Source organism: Microtus oregoni, unplaced genomic scaffold (genome assembly GCF_018167655.1).
Source record: "Microtus oregoni isolate MIOR12 unplaced genomic scaffold, Mior012 000007F_ref0000211, whole genome shotgun sequence".
Taxonomy (NCBI): domain Eukaryota; kingdom Metazoa; phylum Chordata; class Mammalia; order Rodentia; family Cricetidae; genus Microtus; species Microtus oregoni.
This window is the reverse complement of record NW_024543066.1, coordinates 5,012,074-5,035,714: the sequence shown is the minus strand read 5'-3', so window position 1 is coordinate 5,035,714 and position 23,641 is coordinate 5,012,074. Positions and strand designations below refer to the sequence as shown.

Below are 23,641 nucleotides of genomic sequence, written 5' to 3'. Positions count from 1 at the left end.
CCCTGGAAGTTTCATTTCTTCAAACTGAACAAAAACTTCAGTTCTAAAATTGCTTGAACAGCAGATTCTTTGGTTCTCTTGAGTCCCAGTTTCGCGAGTCACCACGAGGGCCAGCTGAACTTTTCTGATGTGGGAACGACCTAGAGAACACTTGGATAGGAAAGCGAAGGGTAAATGTGTGCTTGCCCTTCCCCCTTTCAGTCCTGAAGCACCTTGACAGCTCACATCCATTTGCTCGGAGTGGGGTGGAGGGCATTCCTGCCGATTCCCTGGTGTCCTGGGGGTGGGGAAGAGGGCAGGGATGGAGGCTGGCCCCCAGCATCCGCAGGAGGATGGGCAGCGCTGCAGGAAAACACCCGGGGGAGCCTGGGTGGTGCAGTCTCCTATGCCTTGCAGAGCCCAGCAGCCAGGAGAAACTGGCTTGGGACTCTGTCTTTGAAGAGTTCTCTGGAAGTTGGAGGGGCGGGGCGAGCAGCGCTCTCCTGTCCTACCGGAGTCCTGCGCGGGAGTGTGAGGAAGAACTCAGCCTGTAGTCGCAGTCCCGGTGCTGTCCAGCTACTGTCCCGCTCCTGATCAGGGGTGCACACAGGGTGCTTGCTCAAAGGGTCGGCAGGGCGCACGCGCCGGCTTGGCAGAACGCACCGGCAGGATGGTGGGGCTGGTTTTGCTCAAGGCGCTGGTCACCAGGCTGCTGTTCGTGCTGCACTCTCTGGTCGCCGTGTGGCGAGTGACCTGGGTGAAGAAAGAGCACCGTTACTGGCTGCTGGCCCTGCTCAACCTCTTGCTGGTCCTGGAGACAGTGCTCACCCTCAAGTTCAAGCGCGGCAGAGGCTACAAATGGTGAGTGTCCTGGAAAGAGAGGAGGCAGAGGGTCCCGGGCATTGTTCATTATGGTCCTAACAGGTGGCACCAAAGCCCTTGTCACTGCAGTGTGTGGTTTCCTCGCTGGCATTTGAGCCGGTTTGGTTCTCCGCTGAGCACGTAGGATGCGGTTACATCTTTTGGGCAAGTCAGTTGTATCTTGGGTTCCAGCGTAGCGCTGGAAAGGCTGGAGTCTGGACCTATGCATGTACTTGGCTGATCCAGCTGATAGCCTTCACTAGAAGAGTGGAGCTGATCCCTGGGTGCACTGCTTTGTAAGTTCGAGTGCGAGACTGACTCGGGACCAGTCCAGGATGTACGTGCAAGAGTGTGCAAGAGTCGGGATGCTTTGCCGGGCAATTGTGATCCTGGCAGAGCTGAGCGCTCCGGAGCGTACACTGAAAGGTGGCTCCCCCGCACCCACCTTTGGTTTTTAGCCCTCTTCCCTTCTTGCCAGCCCTCGGTGCGACTGTGGTTTTAGCCACTTCCAATTCCTTCCAACCCCAAACGTCCCTGGCTCTGCATTGTGAAACCAGTTTCAGGTGTCTGCCTTTGGTAGCTTTGAAACTTGGCAGCCTACCTCATCAGGCATGGTTTGTGCTAGGGATACTGGAAGAGGGACCAGCAATGATTTAGTCTTAACCACACAGCATGGGAACTCAGGGTTCCTTCCGCTGGTGGCTGCGTTTCCTCCTATAGACTGAATGCAAATGAAAAAAGGTTGACACAAAGATTGCCCAACTACTTGCAGAGCGCACCCCAGCCACTCACAGTTACTTTCCAGGGCAATTCCATTCCAAACTTCTCCAACTTAAGCCTTTTTTTCCTCGAAGGAGACGACGGTGGTATTAGGTTATTTATTAACTGCATGCACTTTGCTGTTGTGTTAGCTGTCACGTTCAGAGACAGAAGTCCCTCCGCAACGGAGTACGGAAAGGTTGTATACTTCATAGTCACTGTGAAAGAAGATGGGCTACCTTTGAAGATGAGGTGAACATAACTTTAGGCCTCTGCTTTTGAGAAATGTCTAGAATTATCAATGCTCAAGTCCTTGGGGGGCTCAGGGTAGATGGCAGAGCCAGGGTAAGCATGGTACTTCCCATCCCCCTTACCACAAACAATTTATGAAGCTTGAGGCTTTTGTGGTACTTTCTAAGACATAAAGGGGAGAAACCAAGGGGAAGAGATGATACGTTCACCTGTGCATTCTATAATAGAAACATTTGAAGTGTTTTTGTCTTTTTTACCCCTTAGTTGTAATACACTAGAGTAGACATATCTTGCATTGCAGGAGGAAGTCTGAGGCCAAAAACTGTGCAGTGTGAAGTAGTCCGGACACCAATCACGAGCACTTCTGGGACAAATGTAGATCTCAGGGAGGAGTCAACTCAGCGAAACCTGAAGTAACCCCTTTCTCCCCAAGAGTAGGCCAGAGCCATTCAGCTCCTGTGGTAACACCAGAACTGGTGGAATACACATCACAGCCTTCTGTGTGTTTCGCTGACTCAGGCTGTCATGGCACTTTCAACAAGGAAGGGGAAAATAATCTGGACAAATTGTACATGGGTCAGTGAGTCAGATAAATGGGTAACTGGAGTCATGTTGGAGTTTAAGCTGTGGGCTGCAGAATTGGGCTTAAAAATAGGATAGATTGTGGGCGTTACTTCTTACTTGCATAAACTTCGATGTATTTACTTCGTGTCTCCAAGCTTCAGGGTCGGATCTGCAAACATGTATTTCACAGGTTGTTGGAGGATTATGTGAACTTATATATGTTGAGAGTTAATGAATCCCAAGAAGCTCTTTTTATACCCTGATTTTTTTCATTTCTTTCATATTAAAATATTCTATGCCAAAATATCAGCTAGACACATTTTATTCTTGTGTGAGTCAAAGAACTTTAGCAGAGGGACTATTTAATAAGCCATTGGTTCAGAGTGCCAAATGGGGGAAATTCTTCCGTTTCGAGCTATAGACCTCTGCTGTGTGTTTTGTATTACATCACTGGTTCAAGAGAAAGGTTGCTGGCTTGATATCCCAACCAATATCTGAAAGTACGCAGGTAGGGAAGTTGATACATTTGGGTCATTACAAAAGTTCATGAGCAAATGGGCGTATGTAAAGTGGGGCGAATCATCTGCTCGCTCTAGTTCTACCCAATCCCCAGGCTACTTCTTTGATGCGACAGAAGGCACGCTGTAAGCCAGCCTGCGAAGATGGTCATTTGCACTGTAGATAAAAACCACAAACAATGGGCTGTGAAAAACATAAATGAAATTATCCTTGAAATAACATGACAGCAATGGGAAAGGCTTTGATTTGGGGCCTATTTCATTCTAGGTTGGAGTTTTCTGAGAAAAACACGGCATAAAGCATTTTCTGTTTGAGCATGTTAAGAACCATTTCCTATCCCAAATTACTAGCTGATAGAATCAAAGAGAGAAAAAAACAAACACTATAGTAATATCTATGCTAACTATATACAGTGAAATACAACACGTATTATCTATATGGGAAATGTAATTTTATATAGTTGTATGTGTAGATTCACATGAATGGAGATAGATAAATAGGTAGGAAATTTTTTTGAACCAGGGTCCCTTCTTTCTATTTTGCAATCTGCCCAAAGAATCTATATGTAAAGAAACAAGCCAAAATATTAACTTCCCCCCACATATTGGTGGAAAATTATGTTGAGAAAATTATAGTGAGAACATTATGGTTTATTCATACTGATACTATTGAAAAGGGTGAGATAGAGTTTATCCACTGTAGTAGAGAATTCTCCGCTGTGTATCATCAGGACAGGGCACTTATAGACTTCTTTGTTATGGCTCGTTTGTTACAAGGATGGACTTGGAGGAGAAGTATACATTTTCCAATTGAAAACACTTGGTACACTCATCAAAAAAGAAGAAGAAAAAGATGTGGCTAAGTGAGAACAACTGTAGAAAAGAAGAAAGATAAGGAAGAGGGGGAGAAGAGAAGAGAAGTATCATTTAACTCTGTTTCCTTGATTTTTATTATTTCAGTTTTCTGGGAAACAATCCAACTGATGTATGGATTGTCATTTAGGTAAAGTCGAAGCACACAAGACGGTGTTTCAGTCACTTCTTAGCCAATAGTGCTAGAAAGGAGGAGGCCATCTCAACACTAACCCTTCTCCCATATTGAAAAATCAGTTGATTCCAGTAGCACCCAAACAATGGCTATGACAGACTGGAGGGAAGCAAGAACAGCTCCACCCTGCAGGCAGACATAAGCACGCATACACCAGGAGCAAAAAAATCCCTTTGTAATGACTAGTGCAACATGAACTTCCGTTTTACTCTTTCAGGCTAATTTGAATATTATTCATTTTGTTAAAATTTAAACCTGGACCCTGAAAAGCTGAACGAGGGATGGCACAAATCCTGGTGCTATAAAGGACAGTGGGGATTCGATTTCTCCATGTAGCAAGCACGCACATGTCTCTAAGGACATCTTCCCAGCCCTTTGGAAGGGAAAAGTGGAACTAGATGCTGAGCTCAGCTGCACAGGGACAAGGAGCATTACAGCATCCCGACTAACTTGCCAGCTGGAACTGTTAATGCTGGAATTCTATAGAATACAGAGGGCGGACCCACCAGTGACACACCCGGAAGGAATGCCAGGGGGGCTTGTTTTTCATTCCCCTAGTGTTCACACTCCCTGAATCTTCATCTGTCTTTCTCCAAGATGGAAATCAGCATTACTTAGTTTAATTTGTTTCTTGATATTTTTTTTTCAGTTGTCTGGGCAAAGATCCAATGGATCTGTGAATTATCGTTTAGGTAAAATCAAACACAAGACAATATTCCAATTGCTTCCCAGCCAATAGTGATAAAATACTCCTCGGGGGATAGGAAATTTACCCAAGTTCGTGACAAGTTTGAAGCCTGTGTGCTTGGAAGGAGGTAGTAACTGAGAATAACAAAGAAAAACTCTAAGGTGAAATTACTGGCAAAAATACAGACTTTTAACCACAGATCTTTCTTCATCACAACGTTAATAATGTGAAGGATTTGTGACCCTTTGAGTTAGTGGGTAATGACCTTTGTCATCTCTCCTTTATTTTTCCTTTATGGTTGGTTAGGCAAAAGCTGTTTTTTGTTCTGTTTTCTAGACAGTCCTCTGCAGTCCTGGTAGCCTTCAACCTGTGACATTCTTTCTTCCTCCTGAGTGTTGTGGTTGTAGATACATGCTACCTAATCAAATTGACAATTATTTGTGTGGGAAGTAACAACAATATTGTGCAAGGTGCTATGGCCTGACAAAAGTAACAGGAAACAAAGAAAAAATAAACCTGAAAAATTTAAATAAAATATAACATTTTGATCAAGCGCTGTAATGTGTGGAATGAAAATCATTGCGAATCGTTAGCGTTTATCGAGTTTCAAGGTCTGGTGGATTCTACACACGTGGTCCCATCTATTCCAACAACCACTACGTTTTTATCCCCCTATTTTCCCCATTTTCATACGGGAAACTGAGGCACAGAGTTGTTAAATCTTTTCCCTGAAGCTTACAGAGTTGGAAAGGACGAGGGAGGGAGTCATGAAGACTGACAGATCCCATCCTTGTCTGCTGTGCTCTTCAACTTCCCAGAGGAGTCAGGGGGGCGAGCACCAACAGGCAGGGCAGAGAACTTTGCAGCATCTGAGCTGCAGCAGGATAAAAGGGTGTGACCTGCATCTGGAGGGAGGGATTCAAAATCCAGCTGGGAGGAAGGACACTCCCAGCTGGCAGAGCAGGGACCCTGGAGCTTACCCTTCATTCAAGCACAAGACACACGGCCAGAACTCATTCCATGTAGTGGATATGCAAATGTGGAAAATACGGAAAGAAACTGAAGTAAATTCCTTCCCCCAGTCACTTCATGCATTTTATGAAGGAGATGAGAAAAATCACTAAAGAAGTGCATAATTAGTAAACTGATGGACTAACATATCAAATGAACAAATGCTTGATATAAATAATGGGCACCTGGGTGATGTGGATGACAGAGTGAGAAACAGGTGGGTTCTGCTCGGTAGCCGGAGGGATAGTTGGACTGGGCAGAGGTTTTCAAAGTGACGTGGTCTAGATTCATTACTTTTCTGTTGCTTTAAAGAATCACCATGGCCAAGGCAACTTGCAGAAGACTCTGCTTTGCCTTCTGACCCCAGATAGTGGGGAGCATGGCAGGAGGCAGAGAACTCACATTGTGAATCACAGAGGCAAATCAGAGAAAGCAAATTGGAAAAGGCGCAAGGCTTTTAGTCTCAAAGTCTACGCTCAGTGACATACTTCCCTCAATGGGGCCACACCTCTTAAACATCTCCAAACAGCTACCTACAATGAAAACTGAGGGCCAAGTAGTCAATGCCTGACTATGAGAGATGTTTCTTATTCAAACCATCACAAGAAGCTGACATATTAGAATCATACAGGGAGAGGAAATAATCAAAAGAGGATAATATTTATGTGCCTTGGGATACTAATGACATATCCCCCAAATGTGAGTCATTTTCTTGTTATGCTACTTTAGTAAAAACGATTGTATTTGGTTTTCTCAGGCATGGGTTCTGTGGTAGACTGAGAATAATTGACCCTCATAATCCCTTATGGAGTACCACTATTAGGAAGTGTGGCTTTGTTGGAGTGGGTGTGTCACCGTGGGGGAGGGCTTTGAGGTTTTCTATGCTCAGGATACCGCCCAGTGTCCCAGCTGCCTGCAAGATGCAGGATTCTCAGTTGCTATTCTAGCACCATGTCTACCTGCACGTGCTGTGCTCCCCATCATGACGATAATGGACTGAACCTCTGAAACTAGTGAGCCACCCGAATTAAACATTTTCTTAAAGGATTGTCATGGTCATGATGTCTCTTCACAGCAATAGAAATGCTAACTCCTTAACTCAAACTCAGATAATGTTCATTTTCAATCTCACTAATCTTTGGGACCCCAGAGAGGATGAAACAGAAACTTTTGAAGGGAGCCCCCAGTAACTTCCGTGTAACCAAGTCAGGCCATGGACGTTCTCTCAGAAGGTAGACTGTGCTCTGCCTAATCTCAGCCTCACTTGCTGTTCATATCTCCTGGAAGTTCTCTGGAATTTTAGCTCTTTCAGTAAAATTTCCACTGTGAATCAGGTTTTCCATCCCCATCTGCAGTGAGTCAATGTGTATCCCAGATCTCATAACATTATCTTCTCAATTTTCTCTTTCTTCTGGTAGGCTTGCCGGGGTTTATGTGCTGTAGCCTGAGCCTCCATCTCAGTAGAGAAAGATAAATTAGGTAATAGTAAGTTTGGAATCACACACTGCATACCTCCCCTCCAATGGCTTTGTTTCTTGTCATTCATGTCAAGGCTCAGTCCTGGTCTTCTCTTAGAGCATTTCTGTGATGGACTGTCAAGGTAAAGCCAGGGGTCTCTCCTTTTCTTTCCTGATGGGCTGGGGAAAAATGTAATGATGACACTTGAGTTAGAGTAGGATATCAAGGAAATTGAAGCCCTGGCTGATGTCCAAACTTAGTCCATGAAAATACACAATGGGTAAATTTTAGAACTGAAATCAAGGTGACTGACATCTTTTGATTCATTTTTCTTATCATAGAGCAAAACAGAGAAAAAGAATCGATGTGGGTAGCTCAAATACATCAGCACAGACATATTTCTACTTCTATATATCCTGTTTCTCCTCGGAGCAGGGAGGTTATTATGTGTGCAGCACTGGGACATATGTGGACTGTTGGATTTTTCTCTAGCAGTAGAGAGGTCGCATTCACATCGAGGCTGAGTTCCTTGTGTGGGGGCCCCATATTGTTTATAAATTCTTCTGAAGGATTAGTATCAGGAGACTGCAGCCTCAGGTGCATCAACTATGTGGTGAGGGAAAAGCAGTGGTTTTCTTCTTTTAAAAATCACAATGTTTGTACCATAAGAAGTTCTTGTTTTAAGGTCACGTAGAATTGATATTTAAGACACAGGAAATTGCTCATACGAAGTGGCAGGGTGGGTATTGACCAGGTTCCCTTTTTCGGAATGTAAATTTATTACCCACATATATGTGTATGTGTGTATCTCTATATACATCTGCATTATGTATCTGTCTTGCATAGATGTATATAAACACACACACATATATACATGTAGTACATACATATGTATGTATATATTAGAGAATTATATTTTAATTGTGGTTCATATGTTTGGCCTGATACAGGAAGACAATATGTAATTGATTTAAATTATGCATGTATTAAAGTGAAGATTAGTCATTCTTAAGAGAATGAAATCCCTCCTTTCACTTGCTTTCTATTTTTATGAATCCCTCTGCTTTCTACTTTCTTAGAAATAGTTCTTATCTTATATAATATTTTGGTTTTCCTAAATTAGTCACCTGGTAACTTGGTTGTGTTATTCTTTGGCAGTCTCTGGTAATAGTAATGAGGATGAAGAAGATGACAATTATGGGGTGATAATGGAAATGATAACAGTCACTAGTCACGGCTTACTCAGGCCATACCAAAGCTTTTACATAGCCATTATCTTCTGTAATTCTCAAATGACATCATAAATTCATTTCCCTTTTTTAATGCCATCTTAGTGTGACTATACTCATGCACAGCAAAGTGATTTGCCTAAGGTCACAGATAGTGACAATAAGCCAAGATTTCCATTTCATTGTCTCCTCTTGCTATCAGGTATAAGATGTTTTCCATGAGGCAGAAAAGTTCATGCTAAACACATGGCTCACACATTCATGCTCAAACAAATGTTCTTGTTAAAACTAAATAGGTTATGAAGAAAAGAGGAAACGAATTCTACATAGCTTCAGGTTGGATCTCCAAGCAAAGATTCAACCTTGCCTACAGAAAAGAATAAACATATATTATCATCTTTATGCATAATAAAATAAATTACAATATTACATAAATAACATTCATAATATATTTTATGTTATCAGGCATCACAAAAATCCCTATAATTATGACCAACTTAATCTCACTTATGCATTATTAAACAAACATTTATTCTCAATAAGCAAACATTCCCCATAGAAGATGCTGTGCAGAATATAAGGTTTACGCAGCTGCATGTGTCATGTGAAGAAAATAAAAGAATATCCAGCCGGGCGGTGGTGGTGCACGCCTTTCATCCCAGCACTCGGGAGGCAGAGGCAGGCGGATCTCTGTGAGTTCGAGACCTGGTCTACAAGTTCTGGTCTACAAGAGCTAGTTCCAGGTCAGGCTCCAAAACCACAGAGAAACCCTGTCTCGAAAAACCAAAAATAAATAAATAAATAAATAAATAAATAAAAATAAAATAAAATAAAAGAATATCCAACTAATTCTGTCCAGGGTGCAGTAAGGCTGGAGGGTCAAGACACAATGACACAGGCTGCGGAATTGTCATGACAAGAGTCTTTAAGGTTGTTTCTCAGAACCGGTTCATGTGAAAAGGTGTCATGATTTCCTATGCTGAGAAATGTTTTACGCTAAGAATCATACATGGATCCCTGAATCGATTCATACTCTTCCCCTGACACGGATTTAGTTGTGAGGCAAGATCCAGAAGTTCAAATATCAGCTATCAGCTATCTGATTGTAATAAAGCTGGCCTTGCTTCAAATGAGCTCTTGGGGATTCTGAGATTGAGTACAGTGTGGAGAGTACAAGTTTCCCTTCCCACTTCTGTCATAATTTCAGGAGTATGGTTTTTATTTTAAAAATTATTAACAAATCAATAATGAATAATTTTAACACTCACCTCCAAAATTGTCTCTCTTAATAGAACCTACAAGGAATCTAAAGTAAAACGAGTGGCTTTTCCATTGCAAAGTGTAGTCTGAATCTTTTCAAAAATTCTGCTTTCCTCTCTTGCCAACGTCTGTCTAGCAGACTTACATAGGATAAATTAAAACAAATCTATTGTCTGATTGATAATCATTAACATATACCCAGTCTGTTTCTTTGGGGATTCTTATGAGCTTATGGGCACTCAGTAATGGCTTCTCTTGCCCGTGGAAGGCACCTGCAAAACCATCTGGCAGTAAGGACAGAAGGGGAGGGTATTTTACTTTAAGAAATAAAGAATGGTTGCTGGTGTCAAGACCCTGACTTCCCAGGAGTTAAGAGGATATAGTCATGCAAAGGCCTTGGGTTCACTGATGAGATGCTGCAGAAGGACAGGTTAAGTACCAAGGTGTTGACAACCATCAATCCCCTGACACTCACAGACATCTCCTGTTGAGGAGCCAGCGTGGACGTCACATATTCTGAAATTCACAGAGAGAAAGCAGCCTATTGATGAAGACGCCAAGGAATCCTTAAATTGGAACTCAAGCCCCAAAGAAGAACAACAACTTCCAAAAACAACCCAGCATTTCCAGAAATCATACTGAGCATATTTAAGGGGCCTTAACATTAGATTTTGAAATTTGAGTGTGTGATCCTTGCAACTCCAATCTGTTCTATAGCGTGTCAAATACCGTGAGGTGAAATAGAAATTAAATCTGTAGAAGTAATTTTTGAATGCTAGTTTTTTGCTTCATTTAAATATTACCCTACGTTCACATCTGTATACATGATTGGAAAGCCAGAATAAAGGAAAGCTAATGTCACAAGTGATATTATAGCTAATTTCCCTCCGTGTGTGTATATAATGTTGTATGTCTAAAAAATGAATGGGTGTTACATTTTCAGTAGGAACAATAATTGTCATTTTTTTTTTAGAAAGAGCAAAATTGAATCCTAATTCTAGACTAATGCTGAATTGAAATAAATAAAATCCACCCCAGCACTAAAGTGCTAAATGCCATGGCATAATCATTTTATGAAAAGCACCATAATTTGTTGAAATGACTACTTTGTATGATAAATAGCATTTTAGTTTTAGTACAAAAAATGAAAGGAAAAAAAATCAGCCAGTACATCTTTTGAAGAACTCAGTGCTAAGCTGGGTGTAGTGATGCTTGCCAACAACCTCAGCACTGGCGAGATGGAGGAAGAAGAAGCCAAAGTTCAATGTCAGCTTGAGTCATCAGATATCCTACTTGAATAGAGAAGGATAGGATATAGGAATAGGAAGTGAGGGAGCTCAGAGTAGTGTTGAAAAAGACATCGGTGCTCATATTGTCAGGAAATAAAACCAAGCCATCTAATTTATTAAGCAGCAAATAATTACGATAGTACACATAGGAAAAGTCTAGGACATATTCGTTTGGAGAGAATTGGTGTGCACAAAAAAAAATCTTAAATGAAATGTTAAGATAGAAAAGACATCTGAGCAAAATAATTTGGTGTTAAGATAGCAGCGCCCAACAACTTTAATTCTCTGACAATAATTGAGATTATAATGTATTTTGAGTTTCTCCAAGAAGCTAGCTCGTTGGTGATGGGCTATTGTCAATTTTGTACGAATGTCCCACTTGGATGTGTCATAGTCATTGTCCAGCAGTATAATGTGTGACATTTTCATGGAGAAGTTTCCAGAAATCTAACTCATTTGATTTCTGAGCTGGCTTGGTCCTCTTGAGGCATTAGTCATCAAGCAAGTTGCTTGGAACCTACTTATTCCTGAAGCCGAGACAAAAAAACAAAACAAAACAAAAACAAAGCTCTCAAGAAAGACCATATGAATTGATTGATGACACAGCCAAACATAGGAGAAGATTCAATTTATTAATTTTAAAATCCAAACTCTCTTTGGTTCCAAAACTGAAGAGTATTGATGATATAAAATCAATACTACAGACCTGGGACAGTAAGATGACTTCGTGGATAAAGACATTCGCTGACAAGTCCTTGGACCCGAGTTCAATCCTCAGAAGCTACTAAGTCCATAAATTTGTCCTCTGCCTTAAATGTATGCGTTGTGCCATGCGTGCATGCAGCATACACAGAATCAATAAATTATAAAGACATTTTAAAGGATACTCCAGTCCTTCAAACTAATACAACATAGCTATCTTCTCAGGATGAGACACTGCACTTCTTCTAAGAGCAGAAAAAAAAAACATTAGTTTCATTCAATAAAATTAATTTGTGGTTTTATTTCAAGAAGGTATTTCTAATCAAGCCAGGGTCCTTATCAAATCACTTAAGTGTTTGTGCCAGGCACTCTGAAGGAGCAGAGGGTGTTGTTTAATTAGGAGCAGGTAGTCAAAATTGCATGTGCACTAAAATTTAGGATGCCTGGGGGAAGATACATAACCCAATGATATCTAACACACGAACACCCATATATAATTATAAATTTAGAAGCATATGGAGAAAATGCATGAAAGGAAAGCTTGAGACTTGAGTGGCATGTCAAAGATTTCTAAGGGAGTCCCTGTGCCCCCACATTGTTGACATGAACCGGGAAGAAGGAAATAGTCAGGCTGCATTGAAAAAAGAGAGGCACACACATGCGTGAAGATCTGAGACAGGGTGGCATACGTCATCTCTAGCATTGGAAGAAGGCTGCAGAAGCTTGGTAAGGAAGAAGAGTAACACAGCCCAGAAGCATGGAGGGCTCAGAGTGCGCCTCATCTTAGAGCTAAAAATGGGCAAGTGGCCCACACACTTCTCCACTTCATGAAGGTCAAATGTGAAGCCAGCGGTTGGGGTGTTCTTGGCCGTGCTAACTGCCTCTTCTCATTTAAGCAGTTTTAAATAAGTGTAATTGTGAGAATCGTGGTTTAATAACAGAATTGGTCTCAGGTTCTCTTAAAAAGGCACTCCACTAAAAGGACCAAGTAATTGTTATGCATCGTCACCCATGTGTAGCCATGGGCAAAATTTCAGAGCTGAGCCCAGAGAAGGCAGAAGCTATGGAATTGAGCATCTGAAATGTTGGTCACATGACTCACGTTGCTTCTGCTAACACTCTAACCAGCCTACGTCTCAAAACGTAAAAAAGTTTCCCAACATGAAGGAAAGGAAGAGGCGGTATTCCAATTCAGGTCTTCCAAATGTGACCATTTCTACTGGCCATTCTGCCTCAGGCACTGGACTGGAGAAGTGGCTCAGCAGTCAAGAGCACTTGCTGCTCTTCCAGAGGATGCAGCTTCACTCCCTAGCCCCCATTTCGGGCAACTCACAACCACATGTAACTCCTCAAGGACCAGGGGATCTGATGCTGCCTGCTGATCTCTGTGGACACCTCACAAATGTGGATACACACATACATAAAAATGTATATTAATCTTTAAAAAAATAAATGGCGAGTAATAATTCCTCAAAGGCCATGGCTCGAAGAACATCTTTGGTGCTGGACTTGCAGAAAAAAAAGGTCTAGGTGCATGTCAGTAGACTCATCCATTTTACCCATTCATTTACTCTTGATTCGTAAATACAAGCATTTAAACAGCTAAAGTTTGCTGAACAAACATGAGCTGAACACAAGATAGTGAGTCAGGAAAATAAACAATCAAAGAGAAAGAAAGGTTGGGAGATGCAGGGTCTGCCTTCAGAGAGCTTCGATTCAGAAAGCTGATCTAACATCCACATGGTTGCAAAATCGCACAGTGTCTCAGCAAGACAGATTCTGAATATTGCCTGCCATGCCCTGCCAGAGCAAGTCTGATGTAAATGGGCAGATAGGTACAGAAGATTATTCCAAAACAGTTTTCATTGTTTGGGGGAGATGTCCACATTTAAAGGCATTTCACATCTTTTTTTAATAGCTCAGCTGTAAAGGATGCTGTTCTAAACCCAGGCCCATTGTTTGTTAGAGGAGGCTGTGGATAGACTTGAGTAAATTAATTCCTCTATTGATTCTTTCTTTTCACCTCCTTTTCTATGTCAGATAACTCTACTAAAGAAGGGTTGAAGAAAGGGAACCTCTTCCAAATTTTTTTTGCTTTAACAGCACTGGGGTTGGAACCCAAGACACCAGCAAAGTACGACATCACTGACCTAATCCTCGTTCCTGTTTATTTTGATTTGCTTTGTCCAAAAAACACAGCAAGTTGGGTTATTGAGTCACTGGTCTTGATGGGATGTGGTTGGGGTAAAGGAAGGTAAAACTAAAACGGATCATGGAGTCTTTGACTATCGGACGAGAGTGGTTAGACTTTCTATATTACAGCAGAGAGAAAATCCTGAATCTTCAGGAGCGCGTGCGTGCGTGCGTGCGTGCGTGCGTGCGTGCGTGCGTGCGTGCGTGCGTGTGTGTGTGTGTTTGGAGAGCCAGTCTCCTAATTAGGGAATATACACTGAAATGGATAATATTTTTTCTAATTAAAGAAATGAATCTAGTGCATCAAAGATACGCAGGTCATTGTTTTATTCTCAGCTTCTACTGAGAGCGAGTGTGTGCTCAGCCTGATACTTCCCCATCTTACTATTCTAACAGCATTACTAGGCATTAGTCTCCAGATTCATTTGAGGTTAGCAATCTTTCGCTTCAGCCAATATTTGGTGCTTCCAAACAAAAACAACTGCCAGCGTGTAGCTTGCCCTCTGACCAGAATTCACTTCCTACCCCATGTCACACGGTAGCGCCTCCTCACGCTTTCTGTGGTATAGATGGTCAAACACTTGATGGTTTCTTTCGTTTAAGAGCATGCTCAACATGGGTTTTTGACATTTTCCTGCAGCTCAGACATCTTCCATATCAGATTTTAATAATATCTGGACCCATAACCTTTTGCTTCAAAATTGGTTTTGGCAAGAAATCAACAGTAGGAGAGTGTCTATATTAAATATTGATTTTTTTAAAAGACCTCTTTTTTTTCTCGCCCTTTCTTTACAGAAGGCAAAAGAAGATAACAAAAGGGTTAATAACCTTTTAAAACTGCACCTATTTTCCCCATTATCTTTATTCTCTGATTTATAATAGTACAATTTGGGTAATATTTAATCTCACAAATACAAATGTGTACTAAAAACATTTTTAATAAAATGAATCAAATTACAAGTTTGATTTTGAGATACTCTGCCAAGGAAGAATTTAATCCAAAGAAAAATATGCCACATGGTGGTGGTGCACACCTTTAATCCCAGGAGGCAGAGGCAGGTGGATCTCTGTGAGTTTGAGGCCAGCCTGGTCTACAGTGAGTTCAAGGACAGCCAGGGCTACACAGAGAAACTGTGTAGCTTTGAAAAACCAAACTAAAGCAAAACACAATGTGAAGAAATAAATTTGGAATGAACATTTCTCTTATTTCACTTTATCATCACTATTATTACTGTTGTTGTTACTACTACTATTGTTTGGTTTTAAAAAGAATCTTGCTGTCCATCCAAATTGGCCTCAAGTTTGCAATCCTCCTGCATAAGCCTCCAGGGTATTGAGATTACAGGTGTGCATCACTGTGCCCAATTTATTATGTCAAAATTTTAAGGGCACATGTTCAGTTCACATTGTACTAGTTTCATGTCTGTTGTTGTGATAAAAAAAAAAACACACTGCCCCGAAATCAACTTAGAGAAGAAAGGATTTATTTCATCTCTGATTCTAAGTTACAACCCATTATTGTGGAGAAGTCAAGACAAGAGCTGGATTCATCATATCCACGGTCAGAACAGAGAGAATAAATGCTTGGATCTCTGCATGTTTTATTGCTAGCTGTCTCCATGCTGACAGGGTTCTGAGACCAGCCTAGATGATGCTGGTGCTGCCGCCACCTTCAGAGTGAACCTTCCCAAGTCAATTACCTCAGTTAAGAATCTCTCTCTCTCTCTCTCTCTCTCTCTCTCTCTCCCCCCACATGCAACCTAATCCAGGCAATCCCCCATTGAGACTCATTGCCTGGTGGTTCTAGATTGTGAAAATAAGGAACACAGGCACAATTTCATGATAAACAGGAGTATAACCCACTTTCTCTTCAGCAGGTTCATCTGCCAGACACTGGGGCATAATGATCCCTGCCAGGTTAATGCAGCTACTGTGTGCTACCACAGTTCCCCTCCAGATTTCATAGTCATAAACAGGACAGGATTTGGAGATTGAATTATATCATACAAGTGAACCCTAGTAAAATGAAACTTCTTTAAAAAGAGGAGGGACATGGAAGGGCTCTCCCGGAACGTGTGCTGAGACAAGCCCAATGTTCTCCTGTAGGAGGCAGAATGGGAGCTGCACCCAAACTCCACCTTGCTGACCCGCTATGGTGAGCTTCAATCTCCAGAACTCTAAGAAAGATAATACCACTGACAAAGCCATGGTAATTGACCCCTGACATTAAGAATTGACTACCAAACTTGTAGCCATTGTGTGAACTGGGAAAAAATGGGTAGGTTAACAGCACAGGTCATTTGAACGTAAGCGTGTCTCTATCAGCCCATTCCTCAGACTTCCCTCTGAATCAGGAATTAGCAAATATTGAACCAACCTCTCGAAAATTCCCAAACCTCCGGCTATGGTTTTTCTTTTAATTTTCCAGGTTTGGCAAATTCACGGGAAACCAATGAGCCATTCTCCCTTCTGGTCCTTGTCATTGGGATTTTGTGTTCTAGCAAGAAGTCATCATCTAAGATCTCAGAATTCTACATTGAGAATAGAAAGAAAGAAAATTTCTACAATGCTCCCTGAAACTGCAATGTCGAAATAAACCCAGGATTTGTTCTGGCTGCATTTGCGTTCTGTAAAACATCTTAAACACAAAATAAGCAGTGTTGTGCCTGAAACTAATTGGCAGTGTCCCCAGTGCCATTTTACAGTCAGCTTCTATTAATTGGATTAGGGATTCGGTGCGAATGGCAGCTGGTAGAGGCTTTGCAGTTACTGTGGCTCTTCTCTGTAATCCCCGCAGCAGAAATCACGTAACAACGACAGAGAGTAGCATGGTTGGTGATTGCGCTTGGGCATTTGTTTTCCTTCTTTTGGGAAGGCGTGTGTGTGTGTGTGTGTGTGTGTGTGTGTGTGTGTGTGGTACATGTGTGTTCACATTGTGGGAGTTCATGTGTTTAGGAGTGCGTGTGCACACGGAAGGCAAAGGGTTGATATTGGATGCCTTCCTCAGTCCCTCTTCACCTTCTATAATGAGGCAGGGTGTCAAATTTGAACCTAGAATTTGTTCATTCAGCTAGCTTAGCCAGTCATCTTGCTCAGAGGGTCCTCTGTCCTCACTTTGTGCATTTGGGGATCACTCAAGGTCACCTGGCATTTACATAGTAGGTTCATGGACCTCTGATTACAGGAAGCACTGTATCTGCTGAGCCCTCTCCTTGGCCCCTTCCTTATGTTTTTTTTTTTTTCTGGAAATTAAAAGAAAACAAAAGCTAAACTCACTTTCTCTCCTTTCAGGCTTTCTCCGGCCATCTTTTTATACCTGATCAACATCATGCCGTCCTTGTGGCTCCTTGAATTGCACCATGGAAACCAGGTATGCATTCCTAAAATGCAAATGATGGTGATGTTCAGCAACAGTCCACTTTCAGAACAGGACAAGATCTGTGTCATTACCGTGCCTTCCCAAGGGTTTGGAATTATCTAGAATTGAAGAAAAAAGAGGCCAGGGGCAAAGGAAAGTGAGACCCTAATCTATCAAAAATAAATTAAATAATCACAGTGAGTTCTGAGTTACAATTATTTAACTAGCATTTGCTGTGGGTGATTGTCTTAATTAGCTTTCTGTTGCTGTGGTTAAAACCATGACCCAAAGCAGCTTGGGAAGGAAAGGGTTTATTTGGCTTTATAAGCCTGATTGCAGTCCATTGAGGGAAGCCAAGACCGGAACTCAAGCAAGGCAAGAGCCTAAAGGCAGGAACTAAAGCAGAGGCCATGAAGGAGTGCTGCTTACTGACTTGCTCATCAAGGCTTGCTCAGCGTGCTTTCTTATAGTCCAGGACCACCAGCGTGAGAGGGGCTCTGTCGTTAGTGAACTGGGCTCTTCTATATTAATCACCAATCAAGAAAATGCCTCACGAGCTTGCTTACGGGTCAGTCTGATGGGGCTATTTTTTCAATTGAGTTTTTCTCCTCCAAGATGGTCCTAGCTTGTATTAAATTGACAAAGAACGAGAAGAAGAAGAAGAAGAAGAAGAAGAAGAAGAAGAAGAAGAAGAAGAAGAAGAAGACGAACCAATAAGCATAGTGGTCTTCTTCTAAGATCCACCCTTCTTTCCCCAAGACATGCTAGCTTGAGTTCACAGGGGGCTGTGAAAATGATCTATTTATCTGCTTATGTTTGTATGTCCCTGTGTGGGTGTGTCCATGTACATTTCTGAAACTGGGTTCTTCCTGAAGAAGCCAACAGAAGGTACAGGATGTTCTCCTCCATCCCTCTCTGCCAAATTTCTTCATGGCAAGATCTGTCACTGAACTCTGTCAGCAAGCCCAGGAATTCTCCTCTGCCTGTCCCTGCCAGCTCTGGGGTCATAGGGTCATGCAGAAAAGCCCAGATTTCACATGGATGTTGGAAATTTACACTCAGGTTCTCATTCTTACACAGCCCGTCATTAAGCGCTCAGCCATCTCCCTATCTCTGTGAGTATGATCGAAGACTTGCAGCTTCAGGGTGTCCCAAGAAGTTATGCTAAGTGTTTCATTATGCTAAGGCCTTGATCTGGCATTATTAGGAAGATGTTCTTAAGAAATATCAGAGTTAAAAATGAAACTACATTTAAAAAAAAAAACCTTTATCTGTGTCCACATGAATACATTCCAACTTCTAGGGACCAATGAAAACACAAGGGGAGCAGATTGCAGGATATACACTTTTGGAGCTTGGTGGGACATCATAGTAAAAGAGAAATCTTTGGGTTGAAGAGAAAGCTCAGCAATTAGGAGCACTTGCTGCTCTTGCAGACGACTGCAGTTCAGATTCCAGTACCCACATCTGGTTGCTCACAACTGCCTGTAACATTTCCAGGATCTCTATTGCCCTCTTCTGGCCTCGACAGGCAGCAACATGCATGTGGGTGCATGTCTGGCTTGAATGCGCACACGCGCGCACACACACATACATACATTCACACACAATTAAAAATAAAAGCCGAATAAAATGTACTTCTAGGGCCTTGATATTAAATATAAGGGAGTAATATCATGGAGCCCACCACAGGGAAAGGTACCATACATATCCAACCACACAGACGATGACCATGGCTCCTAATCCAATCCCCATTTATAAAGCAGTTCCCATTACTCGTGTTTGTTTTCTTGAGCCACAGACTGCCCTAGTATTTGCCTATATAGCCCAGGCTGGCCCTGAACTTGAAGTAATTCTCCTGCCTCAACTTCCTGAGTTCAGACTCCTGAGTTCAGCATACCTGGTTTATAAAATGTTTTAAATATCGACCTACTTCCTCCGTGAACTTGTCTGGCTAATAGACTCAAGACCGAGCCTGTCATTTGTTTTGTTAGCTCTCCTGTACCAGCCTTGGAAGCTTCAATGATAAAATGCCTTAGGCAAGATTTGCTCAAAATTGACCCTGTATAGATTTTCTTTACTGTGGCTGTTATTTTATATCAAGGTTGAGTCTCCAATTCATATATAACTTTATCTGAAAATGCTTCCTGCAAACTTGAGGTACAAAAGAGAGTAATTTACCTTTGTGGATCTCTTTTTAAGAAACTCCCAAGCAAATATCAATCATGTAGCCACCAATAAAGCATTTCTCCTCCTCAGACCTCTTGCTGAAATTCATTAAAGTTCAAGGCAACCTCAATGTCTGCATTAAAGTATTTTGGTAACTGTAGATTGGTTAATTCAAGTCACCATGGCTTTGATAAAAAAGACCACAGAGAGCCAGAGGACCACTTGACTCTCTTGTCAGGACTACGAGAACAAGCTGAGGTGATTTGAATCAATTTATCCTCGACAATCCAATTCTATGACATGGCTATCATCCACAATAAGAATTCGTTTCTCCCAAATGCTTTCGTAACATAAATGTATCACACAGCCAATGGATATACAGGTCAAATCCCATTACAACCAATAGCATGCAACCAAAAACTCTTTTTAAGAGAGAGAGAGAAAGAGAGAGAGAGAGAGAGAGAGAGAGAGAGAGAGAGAGAGATTTGAGCCTTGGGCAGAACTTCTGTGTTTCTCATACTACAAAAGAAATCAAACCTTCACTGTTGTGATTTGACACTGGAAATTAAAATGAATACTAAGAGATTGAAGCAGGCAGGGCAAGCAGAGATGCAAGTTGGAAAAAAAAGAGAGAGAGAAATATTGGGGTTATGTTTAAAGAAATAAGTGGCATTTCAGAATTGAGGGAGATATAGAAATCCCCTTTGTCCTCTAGTTGCGACAATCAATTTTGTTATATAGAACCTGAAATTTCACAGAGTTTTCAGATAGATTTTTTCACGCAGAGATTTAAGGACCTCAAACATTAGGCATGGTGCAGATATTTCTGTTTTATAGAAGACAGCCGTGGGGCTTAAAAGACAAGTTCAGAACAAACATGCGGCCCAGAAGAATACACTCTAATGTTTCAGGGGAGCTCACCTAAGAATCATCTGAGTTTTTCCATGATGGAAAAGAATCATTTACTTGTCATTTATGAAACTAGAGAAGCGGATTGGTGGTTAAGAACACTTGCTGCTTTTGCAGAGAACCCGAGTTCAGGTCTCAACACCCACCGAGCCCACCACGTCCTGGAACTCCAGGTCCAGGAAATCTGACACCCTTTTCTGGCCTCTTCAGTCACCTGCAGGCATATAGCATAAAAATACAAGGAGACATACACATACACGAAATTTAAATTAAAAAATAAATCTTAGTTTCCATTCATATTCTCCATATTCTTGCATCCCAATTGTTCTAGATGACCAGTGTCATTCCGTCATTGCTACACACATGCAAACCACAATGTCCTAAGGATTTCAACTCTAACCACACTTGAGCTCTGCTTGGGAGAGAGCTCCTTGAAAGTGATGGAAATGCCCAGTTCTTCATGATGTCCTTGTCACTTTCAAGTCAAAGGGATATTTTAGGGTTCAATGACATAGCCATGAATCAATGACATAGCCATGCTGGTACCAAAATTACCTTCCTAAAATCCTCTGGATGACGGTGCCCACTAAAACACCAGACACAAAAGCAGAGCAGGTCAAATCAGGGTGAATGGGTCAGCCCCCTGCTTTTGGCAGCCTTGATGTCTTGCGAAGAAAAGGTCCATCAGTCTAAAACTGAGTACCGAGGAGAGGAGAGGAGCTCAGTTAGTGCCATGATGCACATGAAAAGCTGTTGGCTTCCACATTAGAAGGCACTGCCTTCAAGAGTGTCATTTCCCCTAATAGCAAGATGTTTACACAGTTTTACAGATAAAGGTATTAGAGCCTAGCACCTCAGCACCTTTAATACACAGCATGTTTTTATACCTCTAAAAAACAGGTGGTTAACGTTTTGTCTCTAGTGACAGTTACATAGTTAAGCTCATCAAGTTACTCGACAGATGATGATTGGTGATTTGCATCAAAGATTCAGTGTTTTGGCTGCACTATCTCTTCTTTAAACGTTGGTTACATTTGTGTATACACATATATGCATGCACACACAACATACACACATGCAAATTTACTAACATGAACATGCACACACAGTCATGCACACACACGTAACACATGCTCACACAATGTGTGTGCATTCACATTCACACACATATGCTTACTTGTATATTCACTTGCATGTTCACACATACATGCATGCACACACACATGCACATACACACATAATGTGCATACTCCTAATCACGTTATTTCACTTAGAACACTAATCACTTAAGTTGAGAGCAGAAAATAATGGCTTCTTGGTAGACTTTATTATCTATTTGTCAAATGGCTTATGGTATAAATGGTACAGTTTTGAGAATAATTAAGAAAAAAACACTTCTTATAGCTTTAGTTCTTCCCGCCCCACCCCATAACTTCTCTCTAAAGGAATGTGTAATCATGGAATATGGTAGTGATGGTGGTGATGATTGGTGGTAGTCTCTCTGTCTCTGTCTCTCTCTCATGTGTATGTGTGTGTGTGTGTGTGTGCGTGTGTGTGTGTGTGTTTATAAAACATGCCAGCACTGCAGATACTTAGAGTCGATCACCCTCTAAAGCCAGTTTGTAAAGTCTACGGCTGAAGTGGCTACTTTGCCAAGTGTTGTCTTATTAAATTTTCCCACCTGTATTCTACCTCAGTTTCCCAATATCTGGCTAGATATGATTACAGACAGTTTGTTTGCATAATGAAGAGAGGAAAGAAGGAAATCATCCTTTAGGTCAATTATCCAATTTCCCACAGCCCTAAGTTGGCTTAGTAGCAGCACTGGCTTCTGGGATGCTGGACGTGCTGACTTGGTTGTGCCGAAGCCTGAAGGGTGAAGAGTAATTGGATTATTTATTTAACTGGAATGATATTTTTAGATAGAGAGCTTTCTTGGTAAGAAAACAAACTCATAAAATAAAAGTATTCTTAGAGTTTGTATCACAATTGCTCCCAAAAAGTTTCAAGAAAGGGACCCCACTAACTAACCCATAGATTTTATAGCTCTCTAGGATGGCTCAGCATCTGTATCCTCCATGCATTCAGGGTCAGGCAGTGAACGCTCTCTTTGGTACCTTCCACTTCATATTCTGGTCTCAGGTAATGTTTACAGGGACCCTGGAAATGTCCCACATCTTCATCCTCTCTTGCATGGAGTGAAGCTGCTTTGTTGTTACTTCACTGTGACAGTTTTTCCACACACGCCCTCAATTCTTAGAATTGCAGCATCCTGGCACAGAACATCAGCACCGAAGGAAATGTCAATCAAACCTCGACATCCCAGAGACCTACCAACGGAGTGGGAACGATCATATATTTGGTGAGAGCTTTTCCCATAATTTATGATAAGTTTCATAAAGTTGCAAAATTTGGGGGCACAAGAATTGTAAAAGAAGATGTGTTTCCTTCATTAAACCTGCATCACCTACGTGCTGGTGTACTTAACATTAATAATCACTTGCATTAGAAGCACAACTCTTACAAGTATATAGAAACATAACTAAAGTGTATCATATTACAGCATATTAATTATATTGTCATAAATTTAGGTACTCTAATTATGTCTATATTTAATATATAGTTGTGCCTGATAACATCTTTCTTTAATCAGAGTAAATTCAAATTTGCAGCATAAATGAGAGGAAGGTATCTGAATTTCCCATAAACCTCTTGCACTCATACATACATAATCTCCCTTCTTAACATATCTTGCATCTTGATGATATGTTAGTCCAACATCTGTATAGATTTGGGGCAGGGTATCACACAGTACAGATTGGCTAAAAATTCACTATGTAGCTGAGAATGACTTTGAACTTCTAATCTTCCTGTCTCCACTTTACACATGCTATTACAGGCGTGTACCACCACATCAGGTATATGTGATGCTGGGGGTTGAACACAGTTTTGTGAGCTATTTTGGATATTTTAGTTCTCCATAGCATCTTTAGACTCAGTTCCTCACCACTCACAAAATAGTTTGATGGTGCTATGGTTGAGCTGGCATCAAATACGTGACAAGTCATGGATCACTTGACATATTGACACTGGTGAGTCTACTTAGCAATGAACAAGAGCCATCTCTCCAGTTAGTCCATCTTCGCTTTCAGCCTGCAAGAACTGTGGACATAGCTTAGAGCTACAACTTATGTCTCATAGATACAAGGTCCAGTGTTTGACTCTCAGTACTATCCAGAAAACAGAAAGACTGGTTGAACTCCTCAGTATTAGTAGTTTTATTATCTATATCTATGTCTCTATATATCTGATATATATATAATGTATTTTAATATAGATGCACATATAACATACATATACTTTAACATTTTATTAGATTCACAACCAAGTGTTT

General features: G+C 41.4%; 1 protein-coding gene across 1 annotated transcript in view; it reads left to right on the top strand.

Annotated features, from left to right (window-relative positions):
- Positions 1 to 649: 649 nt before the first annotated feature.
- The window catches only part of Tmem26 (transmembrane protein 26), a 42,520-nt gene continuing 19,528 nt past the window's right edge, over positions 650 to 23,641 (top strand). Inside the window, exons 1-3 of the mRNA XM_041655093.1 lie at positions 650 to 840; positions 17,103 to 17,181; positions 22,508 to 22,609. Coding sequence (XP_041511027.1) covers positions 650 to 840; positions 17,103 to 17,181; positions 22,508 to 22,609 — 372 coding nt within the window. The remainder of the gene's footprint in view (positions 841 to 17,102; positions 17,182 to 22,507; positions 22,610 to 23,641) is intronic.